The sequence below is a fragment of the Oncorhynchus keta genome, chromosome 7 (assembly GCF_023373465.1).
Source record: "Oncorhynchus keta strain PuntledgeMale-10-30-2019 chromosome 7, Oket_V2, whole genome shotgun sequence".
NCBI lineage: Eukaryota > Metazoa > Chordata > Actinopteri > Salmoniformes > Salmonidae > Oncorhynchus > Oncorhynchus keta.
In genome coordinates this window covers 40,838,742-40,859,445 of record NC_068427.1, presented here as the reverse complement: position 1 = coordinate 40,859,445, position 20,704 = coordinate 40,838,742, and the positions used below count along the sequence as shown (strand labels likewise).

The 20,704-nt window shown below is 44.6% G+C and overlaps 3 protein-coding genes across 4 annotated transcripts in view; 2 read left to right on the top strand and 1 right to left on the bottom strand.

Moving 5' to 3' along the window:
* LOC118386372 (NEDD8-conjugating enzyme UBE2F-like) overlaps nt 1-20,704 on the bottom strand; it is a 214,716-nt gene that overhangs the window by 21,246 nt on the left and 172,766 nt on the right. The window lies entirely within an intron of this gene.
* The window catches only part of LOC118386431 (band 4.1-like protein 5), a 216,691-nt gene that overhangs the window by 92,269 nt on the left and 103,718 nt on the right, over nt 1-20,704 (top strand). The window lies entirely within an intron of this gene.
* The window catches only part of ramp1 (receptor activity modifying protein 1), a 94,214-nt gene that overhangs the window by 40,840 nt on the left and 32,670 nt on the right, over nt 1-20,704 (top strand). For both annotated transcript variants that reach the window (XM_035774088.2, XM_035774087.2), the window contains one exon: nt 10,312-10,447. In XM_035774088.2, coding sequence (XP_035629981.1) covers nt 10,312-10,447 — 136 coding nt within the window. The remainder of the gene's footprint in view (nt 1-10,311; nt 10,448-20,704) is intronic.

The window sequence follows — 20,704 nt, the reverse complement described above, 5'->3', positions numbered from 1 at the left end:
TGTCTTGGTGACCATGGTTGGGGTAGAGACCCTGTCTTGGTGACCATGGTTGGGGTAGAGACCCTGTCTTGGTGACCATGGTTGGGGTAGAGGACCTGTCTTGGTGACCATGGTTGGGGTAGAGACCCTGTCTTGGTGACCATGGTTGGGGTAGAGACCCTGTCTTGGTGACCATGGTTGGGGTAGAAGACCTGTCCTGGTGGTTCTGGCTTTTCTCGTAATGCACCACTTTCTTTCCAGTGATATACAGTATGTTTCTTGTTTCCAAGCTGCTGAGAGGCAGGCATAATTCACTGGACTATCTAAGTTTGTGCCTTGCCAACATCCGCTGTCCAAATGTTTGTATTTCAACACTGCGTGTCATTTTCCACTTGTGGAGCATTCACAAAGGCAACCGGAGAGAGGGGTAGATTATGAACGGAAAGGTTTGACTGAATGTTTATGTATGAGCGTTTATCTGCCACCAAATTAAAAACAGCACAGGGCATTTTCCTTGAAGAGACTGAATAGTAATCAACAATGTGGGCCATGATATGAAGTTTAATTCAAACAACTTGTTTTTATTCTACTCTAATTTATTGTGTATTGGTGAATCAGGTGTTATTTACTTCGTCGTTCCTCTGTTTTATTCTTTATCCAATCTGTCCTCAGGCCTCTGTCACAAATCTCAGCTTGGATGTTTTATCTGTAAAAAATATTTTTCTGTTTACATTTTTATTTCGTAAGCATGTTTCCTCTCTTCCTTTGCTGAACACCATCACAGATTTAAGGGCAAGAGCCTAAGCACCATATGATGTATTAGTTTTGATCAAATCTGGGGTCTCTCTACGCAGTGTGCATAATGCAGCCTTTGAATATGCAATACGCTTTGAAGAAATCCAAAGGCCTTGGCCAGAGGAAGGGGGTGGAGGAGATTTGATAAATACAACACTCTTAGTATTCACTGCCTTCTGAGTTCAGCTTGAGTTTGCTGCAGGCAGGGTGTGTTCTTATGTAAAATAGCATCTTTCTGTTCTTAATTAGTTGAGGTGAAGAAGGAAGATCTTTGTCCTTCTATGACCATGCCTCCCATAGACACAGGTTCTAGGTGTTCTTAGAACACTGTTCTTCTTAGAAAACTGTTCTTCTTAGAACAGCCATTCAGTGATTTCACACAACACACTTCAGTGTAACCTTAAAGGTCCTCTGGTAAAATTGCTGTGAGGTGAGAAACAACTCCGAACATTTTCTTTAATGAAAGAGAGATCTGATCGATAATACTGATGGTTGATGATTGCAAATGGGTCATTTTCTCTCTAATATAAGTTGTTGCTATTTCCAGGGTAATTACCAACTAGGCTTTGATAAATGAAGACAAACATTTGTGAAATCAATACCAATAATGCAGTAAAGTTCAGGTTTAAATACTCATCCCAAGAGATTGTGTATTAAAAAAGACAGTGGGCCCATTATAATCCATTTCTATAACCATAGTGAAGCACAGTGTTTTGTTGTCACTGCATCTTTGAATTTGGGAGCACAGTACCAACAGTGAGGATCATGGTCATAATCTGGTTTCGTCATTTCTGTGTTGTATAATTATCTGGTGGGTTATCAGCAACACTGCATGTAGTCGTGTGATGTCAGGACACTTTTTAGAGGTTGTAAACAAGTCTATTTCTCATTCTTACTATTAATACTGGCATGTCCTCATCCCCTTCTCACTCCGTTTACTTCCAGTTTTACGGATCATTCACACGCACCACCAATACACAAGTCACACTCAAAGATACAGGACGCACCACCAATACACAAGTCACACTCAAAGATACAGGACGCACCACCAATACACAAGTCACACTCATTCAAGTTCCAATTCAAGTTCAAGTTTGTCAAATCCATGATACACATGGTGTACCCAGTCCAATGAAACTCTGACTTTGTCATATCCATGATACATATGTTGTACCCAATCCAATGAAACTCTGACTTTGTCATATCCATGAATCACATGGTGTACCCAGTCCAATGAAACTCAGACTTTGTCATATCCATGATACACATGGTGTACCCAGTCCAATGACACTCTGACTTTGTCATATCCATGATACACATGGTGTACCCAGTCCAATGAAACTCGGACTTTGTCATATCCATGATACACATGGTGTACCCAGTCCAATGAAACTCGGACTTTGTCATATCCATGATACACATGGTGTACCCAGTCCAATGAAACTCTGACTTTGTCATATCCATGATACACATGGTGTACCCAGTCCAATGAAACTCTGACTTTGTCATATCCATGATACACATGGTGTACCCAGTCCAATGAAACTCTGACTTTGTCATATCCATGATACACATGGTGTACCCAGTCCAATGAAACACTGAATATCCATGATACACATGGTGTACCCAGTCCAATGAAACTCGGACTTTGTCATATCCATGATACACATGGTGTACCAATGAAACACTGACTTTGTCATATCCATGATACACATGGTGTACCCAGTCCAATGAAACTCTGACTTTGTCATATCCATGATACACATGGTGTACCCAGTCCAATGAAACACTGACTTTGTCATATCCATGATACACATGGTGTACCCAGTCCAATGAAACTCTGACTTTGTCAAATCCATGATACACATGGTGTACCCAATCCAATGAAACTCTGACTTTGTCATATCCATGATACACATGGTGTACCCAGTCCAATGAAACTCGGACTTTGTCATATCCATGATACACATGGTGTACCCAGTCCAATGAAACTCTGACTTTGTCATATCCATGATACACATGGTGTACCCAGTCCAATGAAACACTGACTTTGTCATATCCATGATACACATGGTGTACCCAGTCCAATGAAACTCGACTTTGTCATATCCATGATACACATGGTGTGAAACTCTGACTTTGTCATATCCATGATACACATGGTGTACCCAGTCCAATGAAACTCTGACTTTGTCATATCCATGATACTGGTGTACCCAGTCCAATGAAACTCTGACTTTGTCATATCCATGAAACATATGTTGTACCCAATCCAATGAAACTCTGACTTTGTCATATCCATGAATCACATGGTGTACCCAGTCCAATGAAACTCTGACTTTGTCATATCCATGAATCACATGGTGTACCCAGTCCAATGAAACACTGACTTTGTCATATCCATGATACACATGTTGTACCCAATCCAATGAAACTCTGACTTTGTCATATCCATGAATCACATGGTGTACCCAGTCCAATGAAACACTGACTTTGTCATATCCATGAATCACATGGTGTACCCAGTCCAATGAAACACTGACTTTGTCATATCCATGATACACATGGTGTACCCAGTCCAATGAAACTCGGACTTTGTCATATCCATGATACACATGGTGTACCCAGTCCAATGAAACGCTGACTTGCAGGTTGAAGATGAAGGTCAACGGAACAGAATAAACATGTAGCAGAAGTATAAATACAGGGAGGAAGTCAACAATTTACAGTATTAAACATCTGGGGGAAGGGGGTATTTGGAGAGCAAATGGTTTAAAGTGTTCAGTATTTACAGTAACACATATAAGTTTGGTAGAATAAGTCATGATGTTTGTGTAGCATGTACAGTGCCCGTCAAAAGTTTGGACACACCTACAGTACACATTCCAGTGTTTCTCTTGTACATTCCAGTGTTTCTCTTGTACATTCCAGGGTTTCTCTTGTACATTCTCCAGGGTTTCTCTTGTACCTTCTCCAGTGTTTCTCTTGTACCTTCTCCAGGGTTTCTCTTGTACATTCCAGGGTTTGTCTTGTACATTCTCCAGGGTTTCTCTTGTACATTCTCCAGGGTTTCTCTTGTACATTCCAGGGTTTGTCTTGTACATTCTCCAGGGTTTCTCTTGTACATTCTCCAGGGTTTCTCTTGTACATTCCAGGGTTTGTCTTGTACATTCTCCAGGGTTTCTCTTGTACATTCTCCAGGGTTTCTCTTGTACATTCCAGGGTTTGTCTTGTACATTCTCCAGGGTTTCTCTTGTACATTCTCCAGTGTTTCTCTTGTACATTCTCCAGTGTTTCTCTTGTACCTTCTCCAGGGTTTCTCTTGTACCTTCTCCAGGGTTTCTCTTGTACCTTCTCCAGGGTTTCTATTGTACCTTCTCCAGGGTTTCTCTTGTACCTTCTCCAGGGTTTCTCTTGTACCTTCTCCAGGGTTTCTATTGTACCTTCTCCAGGGTTTCTCTTGTACATTCCAGGGTTTGTCTTGTACATTTTCCAGGGTTTCTCTTGTACCTTCTCCAGGGTTTCTCTTGTACCTTCTCCAGGGTTTCTCTTGTACCTTCTCCAGGGTTTCTCTTGTACCTTCTCCAGGGTTTCTATTGTACCTTCTCCAGGGTTTCTCTTGTACATTCCAGGGTTTGTCTTGTACATTCTCCAGGGTTTCTCTTGTACATTCTCCAGGGTTTCTCTTGTACCTTCTCCAGGGTTTCTCTTGTACCTTCTCCAGGGTTTCTCTTGTACCTTCTCCAGGGTTTCTCTTGTACCTTCTCCAGGGTTTCTATTGTACCTTCTCCAGGGTTTCTCCTTCTCCAGGGTTTCTCTTGTACATTCTCCAGGGTTTCTCTTGTACATTCTCCAGGGTTTCTCTTGTACATTTTCCAGGGTTTCTCTTGTACCTTCTCCAGGGTTTCTCTTATACCTTCTCCAGGGTTTCTCTTGTACCTTCTCCAGGGTTTCTCTTGTACCTTCTCCAGGGTTTCTCTTGTACATTTTCCAGGGTTTCTCTTGTACCTTCTCCAGGGTTTCTCTTGTACCTTCTCCAGGGTTTCTCTTGTACCTTCTCCAGGGTACCTTCTCCAGGGTTTCTCTTGTACCTTCTCCAGGGTTTCTCTTGTACCTTCTCCAGGGTTTCTCTTGTACCTTCTCCAGGGTTTCTCTTGTACCTTCTCCAGGGTTTTCTCTTGTACCTTCTCCAGGGTTTCTCTTGTACCTTCTCCAGGGTTTCTCTTGTACCTTCTCCAGGGTTTCTCTTGTACCTTCTCCAGGGTTTCTCTTGTACATTCTCCAGGGTTTCTCTTGTACATTCTCCAGGGTTTCTCTTGTACCTTCTCCAGGGTTTCTCTTGTACCTTCTCCAGGGTTTCTCTTGTACCTTCTCCAGGGTTTCTCTTGTACCTTCTCCAGGGTTTCTCTTGTACCTTCTCCAGGGTTTCTCTTGTACCTTCTCCAAGGTTTCTCTTGTACATTCTCCAGTGTTTCTCTTGTACATTCTCCAGTGTTTCTCTTGTACCTTCTCCAGGGTATCTCTTGTACATTCTCCAGGGTTTCTCTTGTACATTCTCCAGGGTTTCTCTTGTACCTTCTCCAGGGTTTCTCTTGTACCTTCTCCAGGGTTTCTCTTGTACCTTCTCCAGGGTTTCTCTTGTACATTCCAGGGTCTGTCTTGTACATTCTCCAGGGTTTCTCTTGTACATTCTCCAGGGTTTCTCTTGTACATTCCAGGGTATGTCTTGTACATTCTCCAGGGTTTCTCTTGTACATTCTCCAGGGTTTCTCTTGTACATTCCAGGGTTTGTCTTGTACATTCTCCAGGGTTTCTCTTGTACCTTCTCCAGGGTTTCTATTGTACCTTCTCCAGGGTTTCTCTTGTACCTTCTCCAGGGTTTCTCTTGTACCTTCTCCAGGGTTTCTATTGTACCTTCTCCAGGGTTTCTCTTGTACATTCCAGGGTTTGTCTTGTACATTTTCCAGGGTTTCTCTTGTACCTTCTCCAGGGTTTCTCTTGTACCTTCTCCAGGGTTTCTCTTGTACCTTCTCCAGGGTTTCTCTTGTACCTTCTCCAGGGTTTCTCTTGTACCTTCTCCAGGGTTTCTCTTGTACATTCTCCAGGGTTTCTCTTGTACATTCTCCAGGGTTTCTCTTGTACATTCTCCAGGGTTTCTCTTGTACCTTCTCCAGGGTTTCTCTTGTACCTTCTCCAGGGTTTCTCTTGTACATTTTCCAGGGTTTCTCCAGGGTTTCTCTTGTACCTTCTCCAGGGTTTCTCCTTCTCCAGGGTTTCTCTTGTACCTTCTCCAGGGTTTCTCTTGTACCTTCTCCAGGGTTTCTCTTGTACCTTCTCCAGGGTTTCTCTTGTACCTTCTCCAGGGTTTCTCTTGTACCTTCTCCAGGGTTTCTCTTGTACCTTCTCCAGGGTTTCTCTTGTACCTTCTCCAGGGTTTCTCTTGTACCTTCTCCAGGGTTTCTCTTGTACATTCTCCAGGGTTTCTCTTGTACATTCTCCAGGGTTTCTCTTGTACCTTCTCCAGGGTTTCTCTTGTACCTTCTCCAGGGTTTCTCTTGTACCTTCTCCAGGGTTTCTCTTGTACCTTCTCCAGGGTTTCTCTTGTACCTTCTCCAGGGTTTCTCTTGTACCTTCTCCAGGGTTTCTCTTGTACCTTCTCCAGGGTTTCTCTTGTACCTTCTCCAGAGTTTCTCTTGTACCTTCTCCAGGGTTTCTCTTGTACCTTCTCCAGGGTTTCTCTTGTACCTTCTCCAGGGTTTCTCTTGTACCTTCTCCAGGGTTTCTCTTGTACCTTCTCCAGGGTTTCTCTTGTACCTTCTCCAGGGTTTCTCTTGTACCTTCTCCAGAGTTTCTCTTGTACCTTCTCCAGGGTTTCTCTTGTACCTTCTCCAGGGTTTCACTTGTACCTTCTCCAGGGTTTCACTTGTACCTTCTCCAGGGTTTCTCTTGTACCTTCTCCAGGGTTTCTCTTGTACCTTCTCCAGGGTTTCTCTTGTACCTTCTCCAGGGTTTCTCTTGTTCCTTCTCCAGGGTTTCTCTTGTACCTTCTCCAGGGGTTCTCTTGTACCTTCTCCAGGGTTTCTCTTGTACATTCTCCAGGGTTTCATGAGATAGGTGACTACCTCATGAAGTTGGTTGAGAGAATGTCAAGAGTGTGCAAAGCTGTCATCAAGGCAAAGGGTGGCTACTTTGAAGAATCTCAAATATAAATATATATTTTGATTTGTTTAACACTTTTCTGTTTACTACATGATGTTATTTCATAGTTTTGATGTCTTCACTATTATTCTACAATGTAGAAAATAGTAAAAATAAAGAAAAACATAAATGAGTAGGTGTGTCCAAACGTTTGACTGGTAGTGTATATGTGTGCGTAGCGTGAATGTATGTGTGTGTGGAAGACATTGACAAACCATTTAATCACAAACCTCTCTCTTTCTCATCATCTGTTGTTGATTGTTTCCCTCTTTGGGGCCGGTCGTGAGGGCCGGTCGTGAGGGTCAGTCGTGAGGGTCGGTCGTGAAGGCTGGTCGTGAGGGTCAGTCGTGAGGGTCGGTCGTGAGGGTCAGTCGTGAGGGCCAGTCGTGAGCCCATGTCTGGTCTTCAGGCCTACTCTCCTTGATGTTGACTAGCAAGTCAATCTTTCCTCATGCCAGAATACAATTGATGGAGAGATAGAGAAAGGACAAAAATATGTGATAAGAGCATTGGCTGGCGAGTCACACTGTCGCCATTTGAAAAGGTGCTGCTTACTAAACCCATTCTGCCAGCGTTAATTAGAGAAGTCGTCGTTGTTCTCTCTCTTTCCTTTCTTTCTTCTGTACACATGGTGCTATGCCAGCCTCACACTCTGCTGTCAGTACCCCCAGCTTGTGTCAATGTGTTTCAGCATTAGCCGCATCAACTTAAAGTAACAAGTTTGTCTTCATTGTTAAAAGGCTGAAATTTCCCCCCCAAGACTAGAGACTGGGTCGCCAGTACTGAGACAGCTTGCACACAGGACAATAGAATATCATGGAGAACAAGTCATGAAAGAGCTTGGTGTCTTTCTGTGGAAGTGTGGTGGTAATGATTTAAGTTCTACTACAGACAATATATCTGAAGTGGGAGATTTTTAAGCATTCTCTGTTGACAATAACAGGGTTCTCTTAAAGTATTCTAAATCAAATAAAATCAAAGTTTATTTGTCACGTGTGCCAAATACAACATGTAAACATGTAAACCTTACAGTGAAATGCTTACTTACAGGCTCTAACCAATGGTGCCAAAAGCAAGGTGTGTGTGTGTGTGTGTGTGTGTGTGTGTGTGTGTGTGTGTGTGTGTGTGTGTGTGTGTGTGTGTGTGTGTGTGTGTGTGTGTGTGTGTGTGTGTGTGTGTGTGTGTGTGTGTGTGTGTAAAGAAATAAAACAACAATAGAAAGACATTTGAAAAAAAGAGTAGCAAGGCTATATAGAGACAGACACCTGTTAGTAGCAAGGCTATATACAGACACCTGTTAGTCAGGCTTATTGAGGTAGTATGTACATATAGCTATCGTTAAAGTGACTATGCATATATGATGAACAGAGAGTAGCAGAAGCGTAAAAAGAGGGGTTGGCGGGTGGTGGGACACAATGCAGGTAGCCCAGTTAGCCAATGTGCTGGGGCACTGGTTGGTTGGGCCAATTTAGGTAGTATGTACATGGATGTATAGTTAAAGTGACTATGCATATATGATTAACAGAGAGTAGCAGCAGAGTAAAAGAGGGGTTGGGGGGACACACAATACAAATAGTCCAGGTAACCATTGGTTACCTGTTCAGGAGTCTTATGGCGTGGGGGTAAAAACTGTTGAGAAGCCTTTTTGTCCTAGACTTGGAACTCCGGTACCGCTTGCCATGCGGTAGTAGAGAGAACATTCTATGACTGGGGTGGCTGGGGTCTTTGACCATTTTTAGGGCCTTCCCCTGACAACGCCTGGTGTAGAGGTCTTGGATGGCAGGCAGCTTTGCAAATCTTTTTAGCTTCCTGAGGGGGAATAGGTTTTGTCGTGCCCTCTTCACGACTGTCTTGGTGTGTTTGGACCAATCTAGTTTGTTGTTGATGTGGACACCAAGGAACTTGAAGCTCTCAACCTGCTCCACTACAGCCCCGTCGATGAGAATGGGGACGTGCTCGATCCTCCTTTTCCTATAGTCCACAATCATCTCCTTAGTCTTGGTTACATTGAGGGATAGGTTGATATTCTGGCACCACACTGCCAGGTCTCTGACCTCCTCCCTATAGGCTGTCTCATCGTTGCCGGTAAATCAGTTCTACCACTGTTGTGTAGTCAGGAAACTTAATGATGGTGTTGGAGTCGTGCCTGGCCATGCAGTCGTGGGCGAACAGGGAGTACGCACCCCTGGGGGGCTCCAGTGTTGAGGATCAGCGTGGCAGATGTGTTGTTACCTACCCTTACCACCTGGGGGTGGCCTGTCAGGAAGTCCAGGATCCAGTTGCCGAGGGAGGTGTTTAGTCCCAGGATCATATTAATACTATTTTAACAGTAGATGAATGAATCTTTCTTAGGAGCCAGCTAACAGTGTGCCATGGAGTTGGCAGCTTGAGAGACCAAATTAATATTTTTAGCCAGCATCCATCTTTTTGCCCTATGTTTCTACAAGGGATGTGAGGATGACAGTATTGCAATATTTTTTCCATGGCAAAAATGAAAACACAAAGCAGACCAAACTCTTTGATCCTTTAAAAACCTGCCTGTATGTAGAATATTGTGCTCTAGCACAACATAATGATGTTTGTTTCCAACATTAGGGCTGTTTTCATAAAGAAGTTTGCTTGCTGGGCACTGGGCACAGTGGGTAGGGCAGAAATTCAATGTCTATTCCACGTTGGTTCAGTGTAATTTCATTGAAATGAAGTGGAAACAACATTAATTCAACCAGTTCCTGCCCAGTGGGTAGTCTCTACTCACTCCCAGAGGTTCAGTTTGGGCTGACCCTAAACTGGCCAATTTGTTAAATTCCTCCCCTACCGTTTAGATTTCTCTATGAACCTCTAACAGTGTTCTTTTCCCTGCTCTGAGCCCTGGGGCAGTAATGCTCTATGATGCTATGCTGCTTGGAGTTGAGTGTATTTGTGCCCTTCTAACAGTTTAAAGCAATTTCCCAATCCAGCCAGCCTTGTCAAACAGTGAGAAACGACCACCACCTGCTGTAGGGTATAAACAGCACTTAGAAAGCCTCTCAAAGCCACCTCTCGCTCTGCAGCTTTCCACAGGAACTCCAGCATTAGGTTTTAAACTGTCAGCACCTTGTCAGGAGAGATCTTTCCAGAGCTCTGTTGGATGTCAGAGATATAGTGTTAATGGTTGTCCTCTGTTCAATATAGAACATACAAATGTAGGATCCTAATTTGATCACCCTGTTGCAGGATCATTTTAGGATGTAGGAACATTAAAATGTGTGTGTTTGAAGTGTAAAAAGGCATCTAAAAAGGCAAGTCTACTGCTATTCTAACCCTGTCCTCTCTCTCTCTCTCTCTCTCTCTCCTCCCCAGTGTGCCAGTCTGTGTCGGTGATGGCGTGCAGCGGGACCTATGAGTACGTCATCGAGGAGTTCTGTCTGGGGAAATTCAGACTGGACATGGAGGAACTGGACCAGCATCGCTGGTGCAGCTGGGAGGACACAGTGGAGTGAGCATTCTATGTAGCACCTATGTAGTATCATTGTAGTATTCTATGTAGCAGCTATGTAGTATCATTGTAGTATTCTATGTAGCAGCTATTTAAAGTATGTAGTATTCTTAGTAGCATCTGGGAGGATTCTGTAGTACCTATGCAGTATTCTATGTAGCATCTATGTAGTATTCTGATATTCTATGTAGCACCTATGTAGCATCTATGTAGTATTCTAATATTCTATGTAGCACCGATGTAGTATTCTGATATTCTATGTAGCATCTATGTAGTATTCTGATATTCTATGTAGCATCTATGTAGTATTCTGATATTCTATGTAGCATCTATGTAGTATTTTGATATTCTATGTATTCTGATATTCTATGTAGCATCTATGTAGTATTCTGATATTCTATGTAGCATCTATGTAGTATTCTGATATTCTATGTAGCATCGATGTAGCATTCTGATATTCTATGTAGCATCTATGTAGTATTCTGATATTCTATGTAGCATCTATGTAGTATTCTGATATTCTATGTAGCATCTATGTAGTATTCTGATATTCTATGTAGCATCTATGTAGTATTCTGATATTCTATGTAGCATCTATGTAGTATTCTAATATTCTATGTAGCATCTATGTAGCATCTATGTAGTATTCTGATATTCTATGTAGCATCTATGTAGTATTCTGATATTCTATGTAGCATCTATGTAGTATTCTGATATTCTATGTAGCATCTATGTAGTATTCTGATATTCTATGTAGCATCTATGTAGTATTCTGATATTCTATGTAGCATCGATGTATCATTCTGATATTCTATGTAGCATCGATGTAGCATTCTGATATTCTATGTAGCATCTATGTAGTATTCTGATATTCTATGTAGCATCTATGTAGTATTCTGATATTCTATGTAGCATCTATGTAGCATTCTGATATTCTATGTAGCATCTATGTAGTATTCTGATATTCTATGTAGCATCTTTTTTTAACATTTTTTTATTTCACCTTTATTTAACCAGGTAGGCTAGTTGAGAACAAGTTCTCATTTGCAACTGCGACCTGGCCAAGATAAAGCATAGCAGTGTGAACAGACAACACAGAGTTACACATCTATGTAGTATTCTGATATTCTATGAAGCATCTATGTAGTATTCTGATATTCTATGTAGCATCTATGTAGTATTCTGATATTCTATGTAGCATCTATGTAGTATTCTGATATTCTATGTAGCACCCCATCCATGTCATTAACAGTACAGTCACTACTATAATGATAGGACGGTAATAGGGATATGTAAAGTTTATTTAATCAGTGTGTGCACAAACCTTTGGTCTGGTAATACAGCAATAGGTTTTCACCTTTTTAACTCTTGCCCTCTTTTTGCTTCCTATTTGCACATTATTATCAAACTCTTGGAGGGTGACCAAAATGAATCAGAGTTTAACAGCCCCAGCTGTCACCAGTCCCACACCAAACCTACAATATTGAGCCAATATCACGGGCGTTCACTCAGCAGCAGCACAGCCATCTATGCAGACAGTTTAAACTACGGCAACATCCATATTTTAGTCATAAATGTCAAGTTCAGGGAAGGTCGGCTCCTTCTCTCGGTTCAGATGGTTGAACGTTTTGGGGTGGATCTGATTGGCTTAAGGCGGGCTATTAACTACAGCAGCAGCATCTTGATTGGAGACTGGGGCTGTCTCCCAAATGGCATCCTATTGCATATTTGGTGCACTACTTTCAACCAAAGCCCTATGGCTCCTGGTCAAAAGTAATGCACTATATACGGAATAGGGTGCCATATGGGACACAGGCTTGGAGAGTGGAGCAGAGGGCAGAGCCTCGTGCAGTTGTTCTCCGTAAAGGATAAGCTATTCCTGAGATGACCCAGCAAACACAGCACAGAACGATTTGAATGAATTCCCACCTGTTTTAATGAGATTCAGCAGGGAGGATCTGGGGCTGCTGCTCTGAATATAGCACATAGTATGTATCATATAGTATGTGACTGCAACAGCAGCTGCAATTCATTGCCTCATGATGGGACTCTTCCATTAGAAATATATACTGTACTGTAGTACACCTCTGTCTCTGTGGTTGTAGTCATTAGTCCAGTACCACATACTGTGCAGTACTATACACAACTATAGTCATCAGTCCACTAAAGCTTTCTATGCTGCTATACACTACTCGAGTACCACATATGCTATTATACACCACTACGGTGGTCATCAGTCTAGTGTCTTTTCTCCATGAACCAGGTATGCTGGGTAGACATGGTGGATGTTGCCTGCCTGCTTCCTGTCTGCCACCATGGCTGGGGTTTTGTTTTTCCTCTGTGGTGGTAACGTCAGTCTGGATGTGTCAAGCGGAGGCTTGTGGAGGGTGAGACTGACATCCCAGCTGTCAGAGCAGGGGCCTTCCCCTGTCATGGACAGAAGAGTCCCCTGTCCCCCTCCACCTTGCCACAGGGAGGGACAGTCTGTCTATCAACATGAATTTTACTCTCCCTGTCTTCCTCGACCCGTCTCTTCTTCTCTGCCTCGACCCGTCTCTCCTTCTCTGCCTCGACCCGTCTCTCCTTCTCTGCCTCGACCCGTCTCTCCTTCTCTGCCTCGACCCGTCTCTCCTTCTCTGCCTCGACCCGTCTCTCCTTCTCTGCCTCGACCCGTCTCTTCTTCTCTGCCTCGACCCGTCTCTTCTTCTCTGCCTCGACCCGTCTCTCCTTCTCTGCCTCGACCCGTCTCTCCTTCTCTGCCTCGACCGTCTCTCCTTCTCTGCCTCGACCCGTCTCTCCTTCTCTGCCTCGACCCGTCTCTCCTTCTCTGCCTCGACCCGTCTCTCCTTCTCTGCCTCGACCCGTCTCTCCTTCTCTGCCTCGACCCGTCTCTCCTTCTCTGCCTCGACCCGTCTCTCCTTCTCTGCCTCGACCCGTCTCTCCTTCTCTGCCTCGACCCGTCTCTCCTTCTCTGCCTCGAACCGTCTCTTCTTCTCTGCCTCGAGCCCGTCTCTTCTTCTCTGCCTCGACCCGTCTCTCCTTCTCTGCCTCGACCCGTCTCTTCTTCTCTGCCTCGACCCGTCTCTCCTTCTCTGCCTCGACCCGTCTCTCTTCTCTGCCTCAGCCCGTCTCTCCTTCTCTGCCTCGAACCGTCTCTTCTTCTCTGCCTCGACCCGTCTCTCCTTCTCTGCCTCGACCCGTCTCTCCTTCTCTGCCTCGACCCGTCTCTCCTTCTCTGCCTCGACCCGTCTCTCCTTCTCTGCCTCGACCCGTCTCTCCTTCTCTGCCTCGACCCGTCTCTCCTTCTCTGCCTCGACCCGTCTCTCCTTCTCTGCCTCGACCCGTCTCTTCTTCTCTGCCTCGACCCGTCTCTCCTTCTCTGCCTCAGCCCGTCTCTCCTTCTCTCTCTCAGCCCGTCTCTCCTTCTCTGCCTCGACCGTCTCTCCTTCTCTGCCTCGACCCGTCTCTCCTTCTCTGCCTCGACCCGTCTCTCCTTCTCTGCCTCGACCCGTCTCTCCTTCTCTGCCTCGACCCGTCTCTCCTTCTCTGCCTCGACCCGTCTCTCCTTCTCTGCCTCGACCCGTCTCTTCTTCTCTGCCTCGACCCGTCTCTCCTTCTCTGCCTCGACCCGTCTCTCCTTCTCTGCCTCGAACCGTCTCTCCTTCTCTGCCTTCTCTCTTCTCTGCCTCGAACCGTCTCTTCTTCTTCCTCTGCCTCGACCCGTCTCTTCTTCTCTCCCTCAGCCCGTCTCTCCTTCTCTGCCTCGACCAGTCTCTTCTTCTCTGCCTCGACCCGTTTCTTCTTCTCTCCCTCGCCCGTCTCTCCTTCTCTCCCTCGACCCGTCTCTCTTCTCTGCCTCGAACCGTCTCTTCTTCTCTGCCTCGAACCGTCTCTTCTTCTCTGCCTCGACCCGTCTCTCCTTCTCTGCCTCGACCCGTCTTTCCTTCTCTGCCTCGAACCGTCTCTCCTTCTCTCCCTCGACGCGTCTCTCCTTCTCTCTCTACCCTTCTCTCTCTCTACCTGTCTCTCCTTCTCTCTCTCTACCCATCTCTCCTTCTCTCTCTCTACCCGTCTCTCCTTCTCTCTCTCTACCCGTCTCTCCTTCTCTCTCTCTACCCGTCTCTCCTTCTCTCTCTCTACCCGTCTCTCCAGTGTTTTTCCAAATTCATTGTGAATGGCTGCACTGATACAGTGTTCAGGAGACGTGCAGCTGAGAGAGGATCTCATATGGACCTGCTCAGCAACAATCCCCAGTTCAGCCACATGGACATACTGTACACACGAACAGTAGAGCTGGGACATACTGTACACACCAGAATAAACACACTGGGTAAGGTTTTAAACACACTGGGTAAGGGAATAAACACACTGGGTAAGGGAATAAACACACTGGGTAAGGTTATAAACACACTGGGTAAGGGAATAAACACACTGGGTAAGGGAATAAACACACTGGGTAAGGTTTTAAACACACTGGGAAGGTTATAAACACACTGGGTAAGGTTTAAACACACTGGGTAAGGGAATAAACATTTTCACAACCAATCAGGAATAAACACACTGTTGGGGAAGGAATAAACACAAACTTGGGTGATTTTAGGTTTTAAACACACTGGGTAGCTAATTACTGGAATAAACACACTGGCAAAAGATAAGGGAATATGGGGGAAATACAATCATTTCCTGTTTTTTCTGCAAACACACTGGGTAATTCTCACTAAACACACTGGTGTTTAATAGGCTTTAAACTGTTAACTGACCCCAGAGGATCTGTTCTTGCATTCTGTAGTCTATGACATTTCTGATTTAGATATGATGACTTTTTTCCCAACACACTGGGTAGTGGCGTTCTTTTTCAAAGTAAAAGTAAACACTGGGTAAGGGAATAAACACACTGGGTAAAGGTTTGGTAATAAACACACTGGGTCAGACCAGGTTTTAAACACACTGGGTAGGTGTTTCTTAAACACACTGGGTAAGGCAATCAACACACTGGGTAAGGTTTTAAACACACAGGCAGGGAATCAACACACTGGGTAAGGGAATAAACACACTGGGTAAGGGAATAAACACACTGGGTAAGGGAATAAACACACTGGGTAAGGTTTTAAACACACTGGGTAAGGGAATAAACACACTGGGTAAGGGAATAAACACACTGGGTAAGGGAATAAACACACTGGGTAAGGTTATAAACACACTGGGTAAGGGAATCAACACACTGGGTAAGGGAATAAACACACTGGGTAAGGGAATAAACACACTGGGTAAGGTTATAAACACACTGGGTAAGGGAATAAACACACTGGGAAAGGTTATAAACACACTGGGAAAGGTTATAAACACACTGGGTAAGGGAATAAACACACTGGGAAAGGTTATAAACACACTGGGTAAGGGAATAAACACACTGGGTAAGGGAATAAACCATTTTCAAGCAACCAATCAGCGAGAGTATTTGTCTGTTGGGGAGTAGTGAACTACATTTGAACTAAATTCAAACTTGGTAGTGATTTTAGTAGTTAATAACTTTTTTTGCCGTGTAGCTAATTACTGGAACTACACACCACTTTAATTTAGCAAAAAGATAAGAAAATATGGGGGAAATAGGCAATCATTTCCTGTCTTTTTCTGCACCAGACCTGCCTAATTCTCACTTGAAACACAGTTGTTGTGTTTAATAGGTGTAAGTCGCTCTGGATAAGAGCGTCTGCTAAATGACTTAAATGTAATGTAATGTAAATGACACATTCTGTTAACATCTGACCCCAGAGGATCTGTTCTTGCATTCTGTAGTCTATGACATTTCTGATTTAGATATGATGACTTTCCCAACGAAGTAGCTTGGCTGTAGTGAGCGTTCTTTTTCAAAGTAGCTTTAGTTAAGTAAACTTTATTTTTCTTAAGGGTAGCTTAACTTCTTCTAATGTGAAGTAATTAGGTGTTTGGTAAAGTATTGTTTGGTAAAGTATTGTTTGGTAAAGTATTGTTTCGGAGTAGCTTCCCCAATGCTGGTATTTGTCAGACCAGTGTTTTCAAGCAGCCAGCCAGTGAGAGTGTTTCTTCTATGTCAGGCAGGCAGGCAGAGAGGCAGGCAGGCAGGCAGGCAGGCAGGCAGGCAGGCAGGCAGGCAGAAGGCAGGCAGGCAGGCAGGCAGGCAGGCAGGCAGGCAGGCAGAGGCAGGCAGGCAGAGAGGCAGGCAGGCAGAGAGGCAGGCAGGCAGAGAGGCAGGCAGGCAGGCAGTCAGGCAGTCAGGCAGGCAGGCAGAGAAGCAGGCAGGCAGGCAGGCAGTCAGAGAGTCAGAGAGTCAGGCAGACAGACAGACAGACAGACAGACAGACAGACAGACAGACAGACAGACAGACAGACAGACAGGGTCAGTAAGTAAGGTCCTGAGTCATGGCTGTTGGTTGCTGTTGTAAACACAGGTTGTTTCCTCAGGGCAGCGAGGACCGATTGGAGTGTGTTCTGAGAGGGAGACATGTGCCTCTCAGTTTCAATCCTCTACAGTCTACATTGAGTCAGTTTGTTTATAGTATGGTGAGCTCACATACACTATCCTTCCTGTCTTTCTATGCAGTAATGCAGACGTAATTCAACTTTATTCCGTTTAACTGTGTGTGTGTCCAACCCCCTACACCAGTGATTCATTTTTTCCACTGCTACAGTAACTGTGAGGAATATTTGCTTTGATAGACAGAGTTGACCTTGACGCCGATGGCATGTTATTGTTGCTTTATGTTAGCGTAACCAACACCACTTAGAACAAACAGCAGAGCAGGGTAAAAGTCACAGCCTCTTTGGTGATGATATATATCATTTGTTGTAAGAAATGTATTTTTATTTACAATTGTGTTATAACAATTTGACATGCATATACAGACCTCATTTGATGATGTAGTAAAAAAGGAATGTCTGTACTTGTAACGTTCTGCAGAATTCAAGAGATATTTAACAACACTGTCACAGATCTTTGAACATAGGTCAGGCACTCATCTCTGTTCTCTGCTCAGAGGGGTCCATAACATCTACAATAGGGATTTAAGCCACAGAAACCTGAACAGATTTCAGATAGGTGACTGGATACCGATAGTTGTTCATTCCTCCAGTTACTCAGACCAGCCAGGTATGTTTAAGTGGTTAGCACCGTGCCTGGGCTCTCTGTGTGCGCTGCTTCGAGGTGAGGTGGTTATGCTTGGGTTGGTCTCCAGTCCCACTTGATCTCTCAGCCGTGAAAGGACTCATTAAAGTATGCATGGCCCCCGGGCCGGCGCCTCTGCCTCAGCAGCCCTGCATGAGGTCATCCATCCACCCACTGCTCAGCTCCTCCATAAAGGCGTCAGCATGCTTCAGTTCAGCTGGCGCCTAGCCGAACGTCGCCAGCCGAACCGAAAGAGTTGTATTCGCATACTCCCTTAAAAGACCTTCGCTTGAAAAATGAGAACAGAGGCAATAGTACTGTTTGTCCATTTTGAGACACTGTAGCCAGTTTAAACTTCCTAAAAATAGTCAGAATTATTCCAAGATAACTCGATAAATCTGTAATTCATTTTGACGTTTTTGCCAAAGAGTAGGCCTAAGTTATGTCCTAAGTTATGAAAACTTTTCTACTGACTCAGGGTCCCTGCTCATCTGCGTGGACCTGCCTAGTTGCACAATTTTACATCTAACTAAGATGTTTGGTGTAGGTTTTTTTTTCAATAAAAAAATTGGCATGAAAACGGGTCTTCTCTCGTTGAATGAATCCCTACTGTTGACCAATCACTGACGGAGGGGCGTAGACTTCCACTCTGAACTTCGGCTTGCCTCCAGAAAAAATGTTGTGTGCCCCAACAGCCATCATAATATATGCACTTTAGCACTGTTTTCAGGACAGTCAACATGTCACTGCAGACAGAGAACTGACTGCCATGCAGGTTTAGTTAGTTAGCACTGTTGGTGACACAAGGAAGTCTATCTAGCCCACATTAGCAAACCTGCACCAATGTGACTTGGCGATAGAGCCCCAGACTCTTAGAACCTCACTGTTGTTGTGAGTACAGAGAGCAGGAACTGTTGTTGACAGTACAGAGAGCAGGAACTGTTGTTGACAGTACAGAGAGCAGGAACTGTTGTTGTCAGTACAGAGAGCAGGAACTGTTGTTGTCAGTACAGAGAGCAGGAACTGTTGTTGTCAGTACAGAGAGCAGGAACTGTTGTTGTCAGTACAGAGAGCAGGAACTGTTGTTGTCAGTACAGAGAGCAGGAACTGTTGTTGTCAGTACAGAGAGCAGGAACTGTTGTTGTCAGTACAGAGAGCAGGAACTGTTGTTGTCAGTATAGAGAGCAGGAACTGTTGAGGACAGTACAGAGAGCAGGAACTGTTGTTAGCACAGAGAGCAGGAACTTTTGTCGTCAGAGTACAGAGAGCAGGAACTGTTGTTGTCAGAGTACAGAGAGCAGGAACTGTTGTTGTGAGTACAGAGAGCAGGAACTGTTGTTGTGAGTACAGAGAGCAGGAACTGTTGTTGTGAGTACAGAGAGCAGGAACTGTTGTTGACAGTACAGAGAGCAGGAACTGTTGTTGACAGACAGTACAGTGAGCAGGAACTGTTGTTGACAGTACAGAGAGGAACTGTTGTTGTCAGTACAGAGAGCAGGAACTGTTGTTGTCAGTACAGAGAGCAGGAACTGTTGTTGTCAGTACAGAGAGCAGGAACTGTACAGAGAGCAGGAACTGTTGTTGTCAGTACAGAGAGCAGGAACTGTTGTTGTCAGTACAGAGAGCAGGAACTGTTGTTGTCAGTATAGAGAGCAGGAACTGTTGAGGACAGTACAGAGAGCAGGAACTGTTGTTAGCACAGAGAGCAGGAACTTTTGTCGTCAGAGTACAGAGAGCAGGAACTGTTGTTGTCAGAGTACAGAGAGCAGGAACTGTTGTTGTCAGAGTACAGAGAGCAGGAACTGTTGTTGTGAGTACAGAGAGCAGGAACTGTTGTTGTGAGTACAGAGAGCAGGAACTGTTGTTGTGAGTACAGAGAGCAGGAACTGTTGTTAGCACAGAGAGCAGGAACTGTTGTTGTGAGTACAGAGAGCAGGAACTGTTGTTGTGAGTACAGAGAGCAGGAACTGTTGTTGTGAGTACAGAGAGCAGCAGGAACTGTTGTTGTGAGTACAGAGAGCAGGAACTGTTGTTGACAGTACAGAGAGCAGGAACTGTTGTTGTCAGTACAGAGAGCAGGAACTGTTGTTGTCAGTACAGAGAGCAGGAACTGTTGTTGTCAGTACAGAGAGCAGGAACTGTTGTTGTCAGTACAGAGAGCAGGAACTGTTGTTGTCAGTACAGAGAGCAGGAACTGTTGTTGTCAGTACAGAGAGCAGGAACTGTTGTTGTCAGTACAGAGAGCAGGAACTGTTGTTGTCAGTTAGAGAGCAGGAACTGTTGAGGACAGTACAGAGAGCAGGAACTGTTGTTAGCACAGAGAGCAGGAACTTTTGTCGTCAGAGTACAGAGAGCAGGAACTGTTGTTGTCAGAGTACAGAGAGCAGGAACTGTTGTTGTGAGTACAGAGAGCAGGAACTGTTGTTGTGAGTACAGAGAGCAGGAACTGTTGTTGTGAGTACAGAGAGCAGGAACTGTTGTTGACAGTACAGAGAGCAGGAACTGTTGTTGACAGACAGTACAGAGAGCAGGAACTGTTGTTGACAGTACAGAGAGCAGGAACTGTTGTTGTCAGTACAGAGAGCAGGAACTGTTGTTGTCAGTACAGAGAGCAGGAACTGTTGTTGTCAGTACAGAGAGCAGGAACTTTTGTTGTCAGTACAGAGAGCAGGAACTGTTGTTGTCAGTACAGAGAGCAGGAACTGTTGTTGTCAGTACAGAGAGCAGGAACTGTTGTTGTCAGTACAGAACTGAGGACAGGAGGAACTGTTGTTAGCACAGAGAGCAGGAACTTTTGTCGTCAGAGTACAGAGAGCAGGAACTGTTGTTGTCAGAGTACAGAGAGCAGGAACTGTTGGAACTGGAACTGTTGTTGTGAGTACAGAGAGCAGGAACTGTTGTTGTGAGTACAGAGAGCAGGAACTGTTGTTGTGAGTACAGAGAGCAGGAACTGTTGTTAGCACAGAGAGCAGGAACTGTTGTTGTGAGTACAGAGAGCAGGAACTGTTGTTGTGAGTACAGAGAGCAGGAACTGTTGTTGTGAGTACAGAGAGCAGGAACTGTTGTTGTGAGTACAGAGAGCAGGAACTGTTGTTGTGAGTACAGAGAGCAGGAAC